Genomic DNA, 13,071 nt, shown 5'->3' on the forward strand with positions numbered 1-13,071 from the left:
TCAATGCAAGTTTGTCAGAAGATAAAGAATATGTAGACCTAATTAGAAACAAAATCGGTGAATGGGTAGACGAAAGTAGAGAAATCGAAGACCCGCGGGTTACCTGGGATTATTTAAAATATAAAATACGCTATGAAACGATTGGTTATAGTAAGAAGAAAGCAAAAGAGAGAAGGTCAGAGCTGGTAAATTTGGAAATTAGACTAAAAGAGTGTCAGCGAAAATGTGACGAACACCCAAGTGCTGAAAATCTCTGCGATTTAGAAGTTCTCAAATCAGAATACGAACGCCATTATGATTATATAACACAAGGAGCAATCATAAGATCTCGGGTGAGTTGGTATGAAGAGGGCGAAAAGAATAGCAAGTATTTTTTAAATTTAGAAAGTGCTAAAAAGAAAAAGACATGTATACGGAAATTATCCGTGGATAATGATTCATATATAACAGACCCAAAAGAAATAATGAAAGAGATTCATGATTTCTATGAAAAACTCTATGATAGAGACTCGTATAATTTAGGTGAGAATTCAATTGATCGTTTCCTTAATGAAGTGGATACTAAAAAATTGTCTGATGAAGAGAAAATGACTTTAGATAAACAACTTACTAGATCCGAACTGTACGAAGCATTGAAGACATTTCCGAAAAACAAAACACCTGGAAGTGACGGTTTAACTGTGGAATTTTACTTGGCGTTCTGGCACGTGGTTGCAAAGTATCTCGAAAAGTCTCTAAACTTCTCTCACCAACACGGGCAACTATCAACTTCGCAAAAGCAGGCAATGATTACCCTATTGGAGAAAAAAGATAAAGATAGACGATTTATAAAGAACTGGCGACCTATCTCACTGATCAACGTAGATGTTAAAATTGCATCCAAAGCGTTTGCTAGAAGGCTGGAGCCAATCCTGCCAGAACTTATTCACCATAATCAAAATGGTTTTATCAAAGGAAAGTCTACATTTGATGCAGTTAGAACAATCGATGATTTACTTGAATTGGCAAAACTCACAAATACAACAGGTATTCTAATGGCAATTGACTTTGAAAAGGCATTTGATTCTCTGGACCATACATATCTATTTAAAGTATTGGAAAAATTCAATTTTGGACCGTATTTTTTACAATGGGTAAAAACATTTTATACAAACATATCCAGCTGTATCTTAAATAACGGCTTTACTACAGATCTTTTCTGTATCCATCGTGGTGTACGACAAGGTGACCCTCTATCACCTTTATTATTCATCTTAGCTTTGGAAGTTCTCGCATGTCAAATCAGGCAGGATAAAACCATACAAGGAATAATGGTCAAAAACGTGGAGATCAAACTCACGCTTTTTGCAGATGACATGACTTGTTTTCTAAAAGACATAAATGCATATTCGCGACTTTGTACAACTTTAAAGGTTTTTTCATTGCATTCTGGTCTCCGAATTAACGACGATAAAACAGAAGTTTTTGGTATCGGCCCACATAAACTAGTACAAAATGACTTTACTCACAAAGTGCGAAAATCAATCAAGATATTAGGTACCGTTTTTGACTATCACAAACCATCACGAGACAAAGCAAACTTCGACTCAATATTCAAATCTATTAAAAAAACGCTGAGTATGTGGAAGTGGAGGGGTCTTACCCTGATTGGTAAGATTCAAATAGTTAAGACCTTCATTATTCCAAAATTTTTGAGTAAAGCGACTGCAATCTCAATATCAAACGATCTTGTCAAGGAGATAAACAGACTGATTTTCGGTTTCATTTGGAAAGGTAACGATAAAATTAAACGGACCGCGCTTATCAATGATATTGAAAATGGAGGACTAAAAATGCTTGATATTGAATCCATGATATCGGCTCAAAGAGTGATGATCTTAAAAAAGTATCTAGGAGAGAGCAACAGCACTTGGAAAACTATTTTAGATGATTTCTTTTTTGGAAATATAGGTGGAAAACTCATCCTGTTCTGTGATTTTGAAACTAGTAAACTACCGGTTCATCTTCCAATATTCTACAAAGAGTGTCTAGAGGCATTTCGTAATTTAAAGAAATCCAAGGTAGCCACCTATGAGGATGTTGTAGACCAAATTATTTGGAATAATAGGAATATTGTGATACACGGAAAATCTCTTTTTGAAAAACATTTGTTTACTAAAGGAATTGTTAAAATTGGTGACTTGTTATCCGATACGGGTAAATTTCTTGAAAGCCCTAAAGTGTTGGAAGCGAATCTATCTCCAATCCAGTACTTCAAATTAATAGGAATTGTAGATGCCATACCAAAAGAATGGAGATTAATTATCAAAGAATCACATATTCAACATCAGCAACTATATCCTCAACAGCATTTGGATACAGTGTATATTTATATCGACGAAACCAAATCGGATCTGTTAAAAGCCTCTTCAAAACTTTTGTATAAAGGATTTAAAACAAAGAAACAAACTCCTCCAACCGCCAAAAGGAAGTTGAAGGACAAATATCCAGAGGTTATAGAAGACTGGAAAAAAATTTATTCTTTACCATTCACTGTCACACTTGAAACAAAAATTAGAGAGTTCCAATATAAATTATTAAACGATATAATTTTCACAAATGAGAGGTTATTCCGTTTTAAAATGATTGAATCACCAATGTGCACCTTTTGTTTGAAAGAGGTCGAGTCCCTCGAACATTTGCTCTTTTATTGTGATACAACAAAAGACTTCTGGCGGGCTTTTTCTTCTTGGCTTTCAAACCAGAATGTATCTTTGGACACTTTGACATTTGAAAATATATTGTTTGGAGTGTTCAACAACAACGAAGACTTTATTATCCTGAATCACTTGATACTGCTAGGAAAGTTTTTTATTTATAAATGTAAATTAAATAAAATTAAACCAACATTAACAATATTTTTAGCAAAGACAAAAACCGTTTATTACATTGAAAAAAAAATAGCTACCAAAAATAACCAACTTTATAAACAATACAAAAAGTGGGAAAAACTAATGCCATCTCTTAATAATAGTTGAGCTTAATTTGTAATTTCTCCTTCTCAGCATGTCACTAACTTACTTTCTTTTTTTTTTTTTTTTTTTTTTTTTTTTTTTTTTTTTTGGGTAGCTGCACTATTGTAAACAACGCATTGTGTATTCTTTAGGTATAATTAGGCTACGATTAGTAATTATAATTTGTTGTATGTAATCTATTGTAGTTATGACGTATTGTAAGTATTGTAACTAGTGTTATGTCTTGTGTTGTATTGTATGTATTATAACCCAAAATGTTGAAAAAAAATAAAAATTACAAAAAAAAAAAAAAAAAAAAAAAAAAACATTTGTCTCCACGTTGAGTTGTTTGTCAAGGGTTTATAAAAGCTCATGAAGGATAAGACTTTTACCAGGTGCTCATAATCGCTTTTGATTACTTTTAAAATAACAACAATGAAAAAGACTGAGCGTTGCACCTGTGGAAATGAAATGGGCTACCGCTAGAGACAAAAAAAAAATCTCGAACTCGTGGGAACTCGAACCCACAATCAGACTGTACAGACTGACCTTCGAGGTTAGAGAGGATGGAGGTGGCTCGACCTTTGAATCAAACCAGAATGACTGAGAATAAAAGAAAGAACGAAGGGAGGTCACTGATTATGAAATTTAACCGAGGAAGATAAGGCTAATTAATTTTCTGTGATAATATCGTGATGGTTGCCTGATATATATACTTCATGGAGGGTGCATAAGGAGAGGTTAGTGGAGATGTTGAACGTCTCGTGGTTTACTTATCATTGTTGCTTAATATTTCTACTAATTTGAGCGGCCATTGCATCAAAAATACCCAGACATGCCTAGGCCCGTTATGAACCGTTTTTCCCCCTCCCCCTCTGTCTCCCGCTTTGATTGGATAATCACGTGTTCCCTTGACGGCCCAAAACACGTGTTTCATGTAGAGTTGGTAAAAGCTATTCACAATTAAAGAAGTTTATGCTGACATAACAACTAGATGCAATAATTTTTGAAAGTAGGTTCTGATTTGAAAGATGTACATCTAGATCTGTGACAGAGCGATTCTCTAAAAAGATCGAATTCTTGGGAATCACAGTTTGCTCAACAGACTAAGAAACAAGAAGGGCAATATCAGAGAGCCAAACAGTGTTGACTTTAACAACCTTTGCTGCCCTCCATTGTTCCCCCAACTTCTCTTTCCGTACAACTTTTTGATGCCAGTAATGTATCATTTATGTTTATTGTTTTGGCAGTTGGAGCTATGGCGTGCTGCTGTACGAGATTCTCACCATAGGTACGTTTAGTTACACATCATTTACGTTTAAACTGTAACTGAGTCGTGCAAACCATCATGTTACCTCTGTTTATCACATCTAGGGGGATCTCCTTATCCAGGAATAAACCCTCGCCAAATCGCAACGAAACTTCAGGAAGGATTCAGAATGCCGAAGCCTAAACATGTGGATAACAAACTGTAAGTACATGTCTTGTTGCACATTTTTTATGTGAAGCGTGGTTAGCCGATGTGTGCACTGAAATAGGCAACGTTGTGGTGCAATAACACGGTAAAAATGGTTGCCAAAACACGAACAAACAGATCACTGGCAACGCGCTGGTGTCATACTGTTGCCTTCAGAGGAATCTTTGCTGCGATCATTGTTTACATCTTGCCTTTTAACTTGGAAAATATTTATTATTTTTCAAGTTGCAGTGTTGGAACGATTTCACTCCATCACTCCACCCATCACTCCTTCACTCCTTCACTTCTTCACTTCCGGTTAGACATTTGGAAACCCGGTGGGGGATCTCCCATATGAAAAGGCAAGGGATCAAGGGATGCTCGTCGGAAAATTTGAATTTAACTCCTAAGGGGGACTAATGTGGACGTTGCTTGAGTTTCATTAAACCCCTAAAAGATACCGCTTAAAACAGAATAGGTTCGATTACTCGCCACTGTTCAAGAAAGGATTCCGCGCGCACTTGTAGACCCGACTCGCGTACTCGAGAGATCAGCGGAAATCAAGCCTGAAAACAGAAATTAAATGAGAGCGTTTCTTTTATCATCATTTCCTCGAGTGCACCCTAAAGGATACTTTGACAGCTAAAAATGGTGACGTTTCGTCATCAACACCCTAAAGGAGACCAGATTCCTTGATTTGTACCCGAGACGACGAGCAGCCTGGACCTTTTCATATAGGAGTTCCCCCGGGTTTCGAACATCAGCCATCTAAGGCCGTTTCACAGTCGCTGGCAGCGTGTCAAGTTAGTTATTTTCGAGAGGTAGAAGGTATAACGATTTTTTTCATTCTAAGGAAAATACTTATAGTTCTTGCTTAGCGATTCGATTCAGGGAAAGTCTTTGTGGTTTTTCCTTCAGAAACCAACGCGATATTGTGAATTCGAAAGCAATCGTTATAAACGAATGATTAAAGGCTCCAGACGATTTTTTTAACACAAGAAACGGAAAGACAAACGCTACCTTTCGGTAAATGGTTTCTTGAAAGAAAAAGGAAAAACAATGATGAAGAAAACGAAAAATAATCAGTAGTCACCACGTGCACTAGGATTTGAAGTCCCGGTGTTTCGCTCGGCAAGCTAGCGCTTATCACACTGCGCTACTTTACATCACTTTTAGGAAAAGTCAAAATATTAATGATTTATTTACGTTCCGCAGAATAAAGTGTTTCGTTTAGTCTATACCTTAATCGGTGAAAGTTTTAGCTTTTTGGGTGTGATATTGAAGGGGTATTGAGTTTCAAAAGCTGCAAACTGTTTTTAGGTTGTGAATGCCCTGCATGATGAGCCCATACAGTCTTTGTAAAACTTTGGATATTTTAAAGCCGCGTCATGCATCAAGTGTTTAATAAATCAAGCTGTAATTTCTTTGATTAATCGTAGCATGCTCTCTAAATATTCAGAGTGGATATTTTTGTAGCTCTATCAGAAACTGAAGCGCTTGGTAAGGAAACTGATATTGTCAACAAAGAACCCGCTATAAGAGTACATACAGTGGCTAACTATCAGCCATTTCTTTTTACCAGATTTGTTAACGAGACCCCATAAACATCATTTCTTTTATAACAACTTTAAAAAGGCTAAAAGATTTTAATATCGTTCTTTTAAGAATAGATCCTAAAGGTAAATTTCTAACAAACAAAATTTCGGTTGAATCATGAATGCCATGTGGTCGTTTGAATGATTTAATTGTAGTGACAAATCGTCTTTCCTCTCTTCTTGCGGTTGCTAACAGTTTTTATTTATTAGATACCAGATTATGCTCAAGTGTTGGGAAGAAAATCCCAGCGATCGACCAACGTTTGCCAAACTAAAGGAAACGATGAAAGAAATGGAAAGAAACCACAAGGTAAACTCAGCTGAAAGCACTCTTTGTAACCTGTCATTCATATTCAGTAATGCAAATTTGATAATGTTTATTTTCCCTCTTTGTAAGTTTTTAGTTCGATTTTTATCACACCTTTGCATCCTATGCCATAATACATGCATGTAATCCCATTAGCACTTACGTAAATCAATACTTACTCCAAGAAAGCACTGTTTGTTTAAGTGATCTGCTGCATGCTGATAATTGCTGTTTGCCAAAATGTAATAAATATACCGATTGTAACGATTTTCAGACGGAAAGGTTGCTGTGGAATACTTATAAACAAATTTTGGATATTCTGGTTTTTTTCATTCTATATTCTTTTAAAGCGATCATTCTATACTATTTATACTCAATTGAAGTCAACCATCAGACCATCAATTCAGTTTTTTTCATTCGATTATGAACTCAAGTCTTCTTTTGGGTGCATACTCGATCGCCTATATTTTCTTCCTTCCGATCCGTAGTGATCCAAAATTAACGCTGTCTGTGATCTAACTAGCGCCAGAGGCTTTCTTGTTTTCTGGCGTATACTTTGTCTCTGAAGAATATATCATTATTACGTTCGACAGAACGCAGCTCTAATCGCGTAATGCATAAAAATTCGAGACCTGTGTATCTATCTATCTATAGGGGGACACCAGTTTAGCTCCCCCCCCCCAAAAAAAAATTCTTCAGGGGCGAATGACATCATGTTCATTCTAGTCGCGTCTCCATGTGCTCGTCGCGTCTCCATGTGTTTATCTGCTGCTAACGGCAAGTTGCGTATTTGAAGTTTGAAGTTAGAGTTATGGCGTTAAATGACCTTGTAAGCAAGATTTATCGATGTCTTCACGAAATGTATACGACTTTTGAGACAAACACAAAGGTGCAGTGTGGCTGCTTGTTGTCTACGGTCTTGTCTTCGACGAAAAACCAACACCGCTTTGTGCGGAATAAATCGATGAAGGAAATGTGTCGTTTCACTTTGCTGACTTTGATTTCTGTGCGCAAAATATATTACTTTAACTTACCGAGTTGTGTAGTTCGGTACATGGACATGATTCGTGGTTATAGAACCATCTTACCGAGTTGTCTAGCTCGTTATAGCGGGTTAAATGAATGGAAACAGAAGCCGCACATATAACTAGAGAATGATGGTATGTAAACAAACACCTAGAAAGAATGTTAAGCTAATTAAACGGCTAAGTGAATAACAGTTTATTTATATTACCGTAGTTATTCGGTTATAAGGCGCACGGTTTTTCAAGAAAAATCTGTCTTTGGGCGGTCAGTAAGTGCTAAAATTGGGGTGCGTCTTATAGTCAAGTATTTTCGCGCAACAAAATCTTAAGATCACAATTTGAGAAGAACTTACAGTTTAAACAACACAAGAAAAGGACACTAGTTGTTGGTCATTGACTTTTATGGATTTGTTAGTTCTGAAAAGAACTGGGGTAACTCTGAAAAGAGCTTTTGTGGTGGTTGTTGTTGTTGTTCGTCTTGTCGGCTAGTCTTCCTACTCGCTGTCCGTGTCAAACTCGTTCTCCAACTCGTCGTCTGCTTCATCAGCTCCAGCTCCTTCTTCTTCCCACACAGCTTCATCCTCGGTGCCGTCCAGAGCGTTCGAAATTCCACAGGACTTGAAGGCGTTAGCGACTAAATCGGCGGGTATCTCTTGCCAAGCTTTGTGGATCCACTGTAAAACAAGTTCCTTACTCGGCGCCCGCTTTTTCTCCGAGGGAGTGTAAGTAAACGGACCGTTCATCATTCAAGCCTGATATTGGGAACATACCTTGTTCTTAAACGACTTGTTAATACATTTGTCAAGGGGCTGCAATACGGGTGTAAGTCCGCCAGGGATGACAGCGACGTCATTATGTTTTTCTGGTCCCCTTTAGTCTCAGGCCATTGAAAGTAAATTAAAAATAACAAACAAAACTTGGCATAGACGCAGAGCCTGAATTATGAAATTGTGCAAACCAAACCGAATTTCCCTTTGGGCAAACGAGAAAATTTTCATGAACGCAAATCGAATGGGAGCTTTAAAATTACTTACAAGCCAGAGTTTAAGCTTGTTCTTTTGTTTAGCTTTTGAATTCATGCTGAGTTTACGTCAAAACATGAAATTTTGAAGGGCTACTATTTTTGGGAGTCTACGGAAACTGGCGCCGTCACGCAACGTTTTGAACAACAAATCGGCCGTCGTAGTCTATACAGGGGACCTCTTCACTGACATGGACTTTGACACTATATCTGTCTGTGTACAACCTCGGTTGTAGACAGAGGTTGAAAGTCAGCTAGTTAAGTCATTTAAGGTATATATATATGAAAGTGACGGTGTCGAACGTACTCATGATCGTTGATTACTACTAGTATATAGTTTTTGTTTTAGTCATGCGGGAGGCGCGGTGGCCTCATGGTTAGTGCGCTCGTCTCTGGATCGAGCGGTCCGGGTTCGAGCCCTGGCCGCGGACATTGTGGGCAAGACACTTTACTCTCACAGTGCCTCTCTCCACCCACTTAATGCACTTAATGCTCCACTTAATGCTGGGGGTGACCCTGCGATGGACTAGCATCCCATCCAGGGGGGAGATGAAATACTACTAGTCGCTTCATGCTACAGAAACCGGGATAAGCTCCAGCCTGGTGGGCCACTTGGCTCGTATGCAGACTTTACCTTACCTATACCTTTATTTTAGTCATAACCGGTTTCGTTGTGACTTCAATTCCTAAAACATACAGAAGGTCGAGCTGTTTATCGCAGGGCTCTGTTACTTCACCCCAAAATACAGCCGAAATATTGCTACGAAATTCTCCCGAACACTCAACTATGACAACTGAAGGAACGTATGTCGGAAATGGGTAGTGCCGGGTTACATTATCAGTTTGAAGTCTTTGCTTTGATGTCAGTTTCGTCGACGACCGGTACAATTTGCACGAAACGACGACTGTTTACTTAGGCTAAGACATCAAGACTTCCAAAATATAATTGAAAACGTTTTTGCAGCTGGGTTTCAGGTCTTTTTAATAATTATATAATGGATTATGTTTTTACCATTCGTTTGTAGCTTTCGTCTTCTCTGTGACTGTTAATTTGCCCGTGAAAATAACAGCTTACTAATAATATGATTTACCTTTCTGTTACAGACCTACGTCAACCTCAAAGAGTATGACAACACTTTGTATGCAAATATTGACGATCTCGCGGCTGAATGACTGTTTTATCGGCTGACTTGGCCAATCAAGACGTTGCTTTTTGAATAATTTTAATTTTTTGCCAGGCCTGCAACAAGAGCTCAGCTTTGTTCTGAAAAGCTTGCTCCCTCTTTTGTTGTGGGTGTCCGTGCTACAAGCTCACAGTAAGACAGTTGTGACTCTGGATATGCATCAACATCTACGACAGTTCAGTACTAAGGACTTAAGCTCCATAGAAAGTAAAATAACTCTGTGATTTTGTAAAGATAGTTTTTACAATCGTATTCACTTACATGTAGCTTAGTGTAGAAATTAAAGTTTAGAGCAGATATTTTATGTGTGATACTTAATCTTGTACTCAAGTGTCCTCATTCTTCGGGAGGGAACATCTGGTGGAGTCCAATTCGTTATCGTGTGTTAGGAATATGAAACGTTAAGCAGCACACATGTTCAGTAGTTTCGGCGGACTTTTAAACTCACTTAAGAGTCCCTGTCCATAAAAATGGAAAATAACTCGGCAAGGATCGAAAATTCGATTTCGCTGATATTTTCATGATAGATAGGCTAGGGCATGACAAAAACTACTGGATAGTTTTTTTGGGCAAAATATCCTTTTATTTCAAAGAAATAGGCAAATTACCAAATCCCGTTAAAATCGTCATTTGACGCACTATTTTATTAAACAAGTTTGAAAGCCTCGCACGCAAAACCACATCATTCTTCCGTCTTTAAAACACTCAAATATTTTTGTGCAATGTTTAAATGTGTACTGGGTTGATTTAAGGGAATGTTGCGTTCTCTTTTTGGGTGCAAAATAATTACATTTCGAAGACATATATTTCATTCACTTAAAAGTACCTCGTGAATATAGTTAATTTTCAACATGTACGAAACCTTCAAATGGATTAAGCTTCTGGTGGTTGAATTGCAGAAGGATGGTCTACAGATTCCTGTAAAACTTTCTTTGGGCAAATTATTGTGAGCGACGCGAGAGCTTTTCAAAGTACGTCAAAAATGCAAATATTTGACCATTCCCTCGTCAAATTTCAATTTACAGGTTAGACGTATATTTCAGCATGCGCCACATGACTTGACCTATGTTAAGTTGAAATAGACACAGAGCTGATAATTTCGAAATGTTCTAACCTCATTTGCTGTAAAAGGCAGGTCCAAAGCCGATTTGACGTGTTTCTCTCACCATTCGTCGCACATAAAGCAGAAGTTTGCTTTTGTTTACATAACCTCCGATGTACATCGCCAACTGCCAACTTATTTAGTGGTCGAATACCATGAATCTGTGACCCTCTTACGACACATATGATCCCCACTGCATCTAAGTCAAAAACTGCTGAGTCATTTGCAGATAGTTGCTTGCTTTGCACTACACCGAAATATTACGTTTGATCATCATGGTTTGATGGCTTGAGTCCTTGCTTGCAGCGGTTCCTTGTTCGTCACGCAATGCTGTCATCCCATTTTAGGGGGTAGGGGTAGGACAATTTCTATCCTAATACGTAAGGCTTCGTAAGGCTTGGAACCACTGGGAGCACACAGTCAATCGTTTTGAGTAGGAAGAGATTAAATTAAGAAATGAAAAGAATGAATAGTTTACCATTGCCCCTGTTGTTATCTTTTACTCGACCACCGCTACCTACATGCCCTGCGTAATACTGTAACGCTAAACTCGTACCTAGGTCTTTTCGCGCTGTGCAATTATTTTTGGTTTACATGTAATACAGTGGGCTATCCTCGGGGAAATGGGTGGTGACCGCTTAATGGGGCTAGCCGCTTAAATAGAGGTTGGTGTACCTTAAATATTTAATTTTTCACTATCGGGTTATAAATTTCTTGGTGAACATGGAGTCAATTCAAGACAATCATGATATACGTGTGTTTGAATTATCACTCGTCATGCACCTTCAGTTTCAGACTCTTATCTGCCATCGCCCTTTCCAAAACAAAATTTTTAAATTTTGGGTGGCCGCTTAATAGGGGTAAAGACAATAATGAAACCCTTATCGGAACGACCAGATGGTGGCCGCGGAGGTAACCGGTCAATAGGTGTGTTATTTACAATATTTTACTGACAATAATTTTGGACTGTATTGAGAACAGTCCTCTATTTTCTGTTACAAACATACTAATGCCTCGCCACTAGGCAAACAAAATACACCATATAAAATGGCATGGCCAGGGCTATTTACTCCCGTAATTACTAATTAAATTTAGTCTGTTTTTCTCACGAATTAGACACGTTGTGATTTCCTATCTTTATTTCAGCTAGTTCTTGCTTCATTGATCTATAATTTGTTTATGGCGATTTTTTTAAAATTCTAGTGAGTACAGGCACTAGCTTTATGACCTGTTGTCTGAAATATCAGAACGTACAACAAACGTGATTTGGACCGAGGCCACGTACACTATAAAATACGATTATATAAATATACACATATTGTTATATATATGAACAAACAGATGAACAATGATTAAATTGTTTCACTTATCCTGAGAGTGCTCTACACAAAATAGATCAAAATGTGTAGCATATGCCGTGACAACATTGCGTGACGAACAAATAACGGCTATAGATTGTGCTGCGCCGACACGCTTATCAGCAATGATCAGCAATCGATCAAACATAATATTTTGGCGCAGTGCAAAGCAAGCAACTATCTTCAAATGACTCAGCCGTTTTTGACTTAGATGCAGTGATGTTCATATGCACAGAAAGATGGTCACAGATTCATGGTATTCGACCAATAATAGGTTGACAGTAGGCGATGTACATGGGCCGTTAACCTTGTGTAAACAAAAGCAAACTTCTGCTTTATGTACGACGAATGGTGAGAGATCGACTGGAAACACGTCAAATCGGCTTTGGACCTGCCTTTTACAACAAATAAGGTTAGAACATTTCGAAATTATCAGCTCTGCGTCTATTTCAACTTACTATAGGTCAAGTCATGTAGCGCATGCTAAAATATACGTCTAACCCGTAAATTGAAATTTGACGACGGATGGTGAAATATTTGCATTTTTGACGTACTTTGAAAAGCTCTCGCGTCGCTCACAATCATTTGCACAAAGAAATTTTTACAGGAATCTGTAGACCATCCTTCTGCGATTCAACCACTAGAAGCTTAATCCATTTGAAGGTTTCGCACATGGTGAAAATTAATTATATTCACGAAGTACTTTTACGTGAATGAAATACATGTCTTCGAAATTTAATTATTTTCCACCCAAAAAGACAGCGCAACGTTCCCTAAAATCATCCCAGTACACATTTAAACATTGCACAAAAATATTTGAGTGTTTTAAATACGGAAGAATGATGAAGTTTTGCATGCGAGGCTCTCAAACTTGCTTAATAAAATGGTACGTCCAATGACGATTTTAACGGAATTTGGTAATTTGCCTATTTCTTTGAAATAAAACGATATTTTGCCAAAAAAACTATCCAGTAGTTTTTGTCATGCCTTAGCCTACCTACCATAAGAATATCAGCGAAATCGAATTTTC

At 37.7% G+C, this 13,071-nt stretch overlaps 1 protein-coding gene across 1 annotated transcript in view; it reads left to right on the forward strand.

The window, feature by feature from the left end:
- LOC145492277 (uncharacterized) overlaps positions 1–10,437 on the forward strand; it is an 83,954-nt gene extending 73,517 nt beyond the window's left edge. Inside the window, exons 16-19 of the mRNA XM_081471676.1 lie at positions 4,244–4,284; positions 4,368–4,464; positions 6,255–6,354; positions 9,502–10,437. Of these exons, the coding sequence (XP_081327802.1) occupies positions 4,244–4,284; positions 4,368–4,464; positions 6,255–6,354; positions 9,502–9,570 (307 nt within the window). The 3' untranslated portion in view covers positions 9,571–10,437. The remainder of the gene's footprint in view (positions 1–4,243; positions 4,285–4,367; positions 4,465–6,254; positions 6,355–9,501) is intronic.
- Positions 10,438–13,071: the final 2,634 nt, after the last annotated feature.

Source organism: Orbicella franksi, chromosome 7 (genome assembly GCF_964199315.1).
Source record: "Orbicella franksi chromosome 7, jaOrbFran1.1, whole genome shotgun sequence".
In the NCBI taxonomy this organism is placed as follows: domain Eukaryota; kingdom Metazoa; phylum Cnidaria; class Anthozoa; order Scleractinia; family Merulinidae; genus Orbicella; species Orbicella franksi.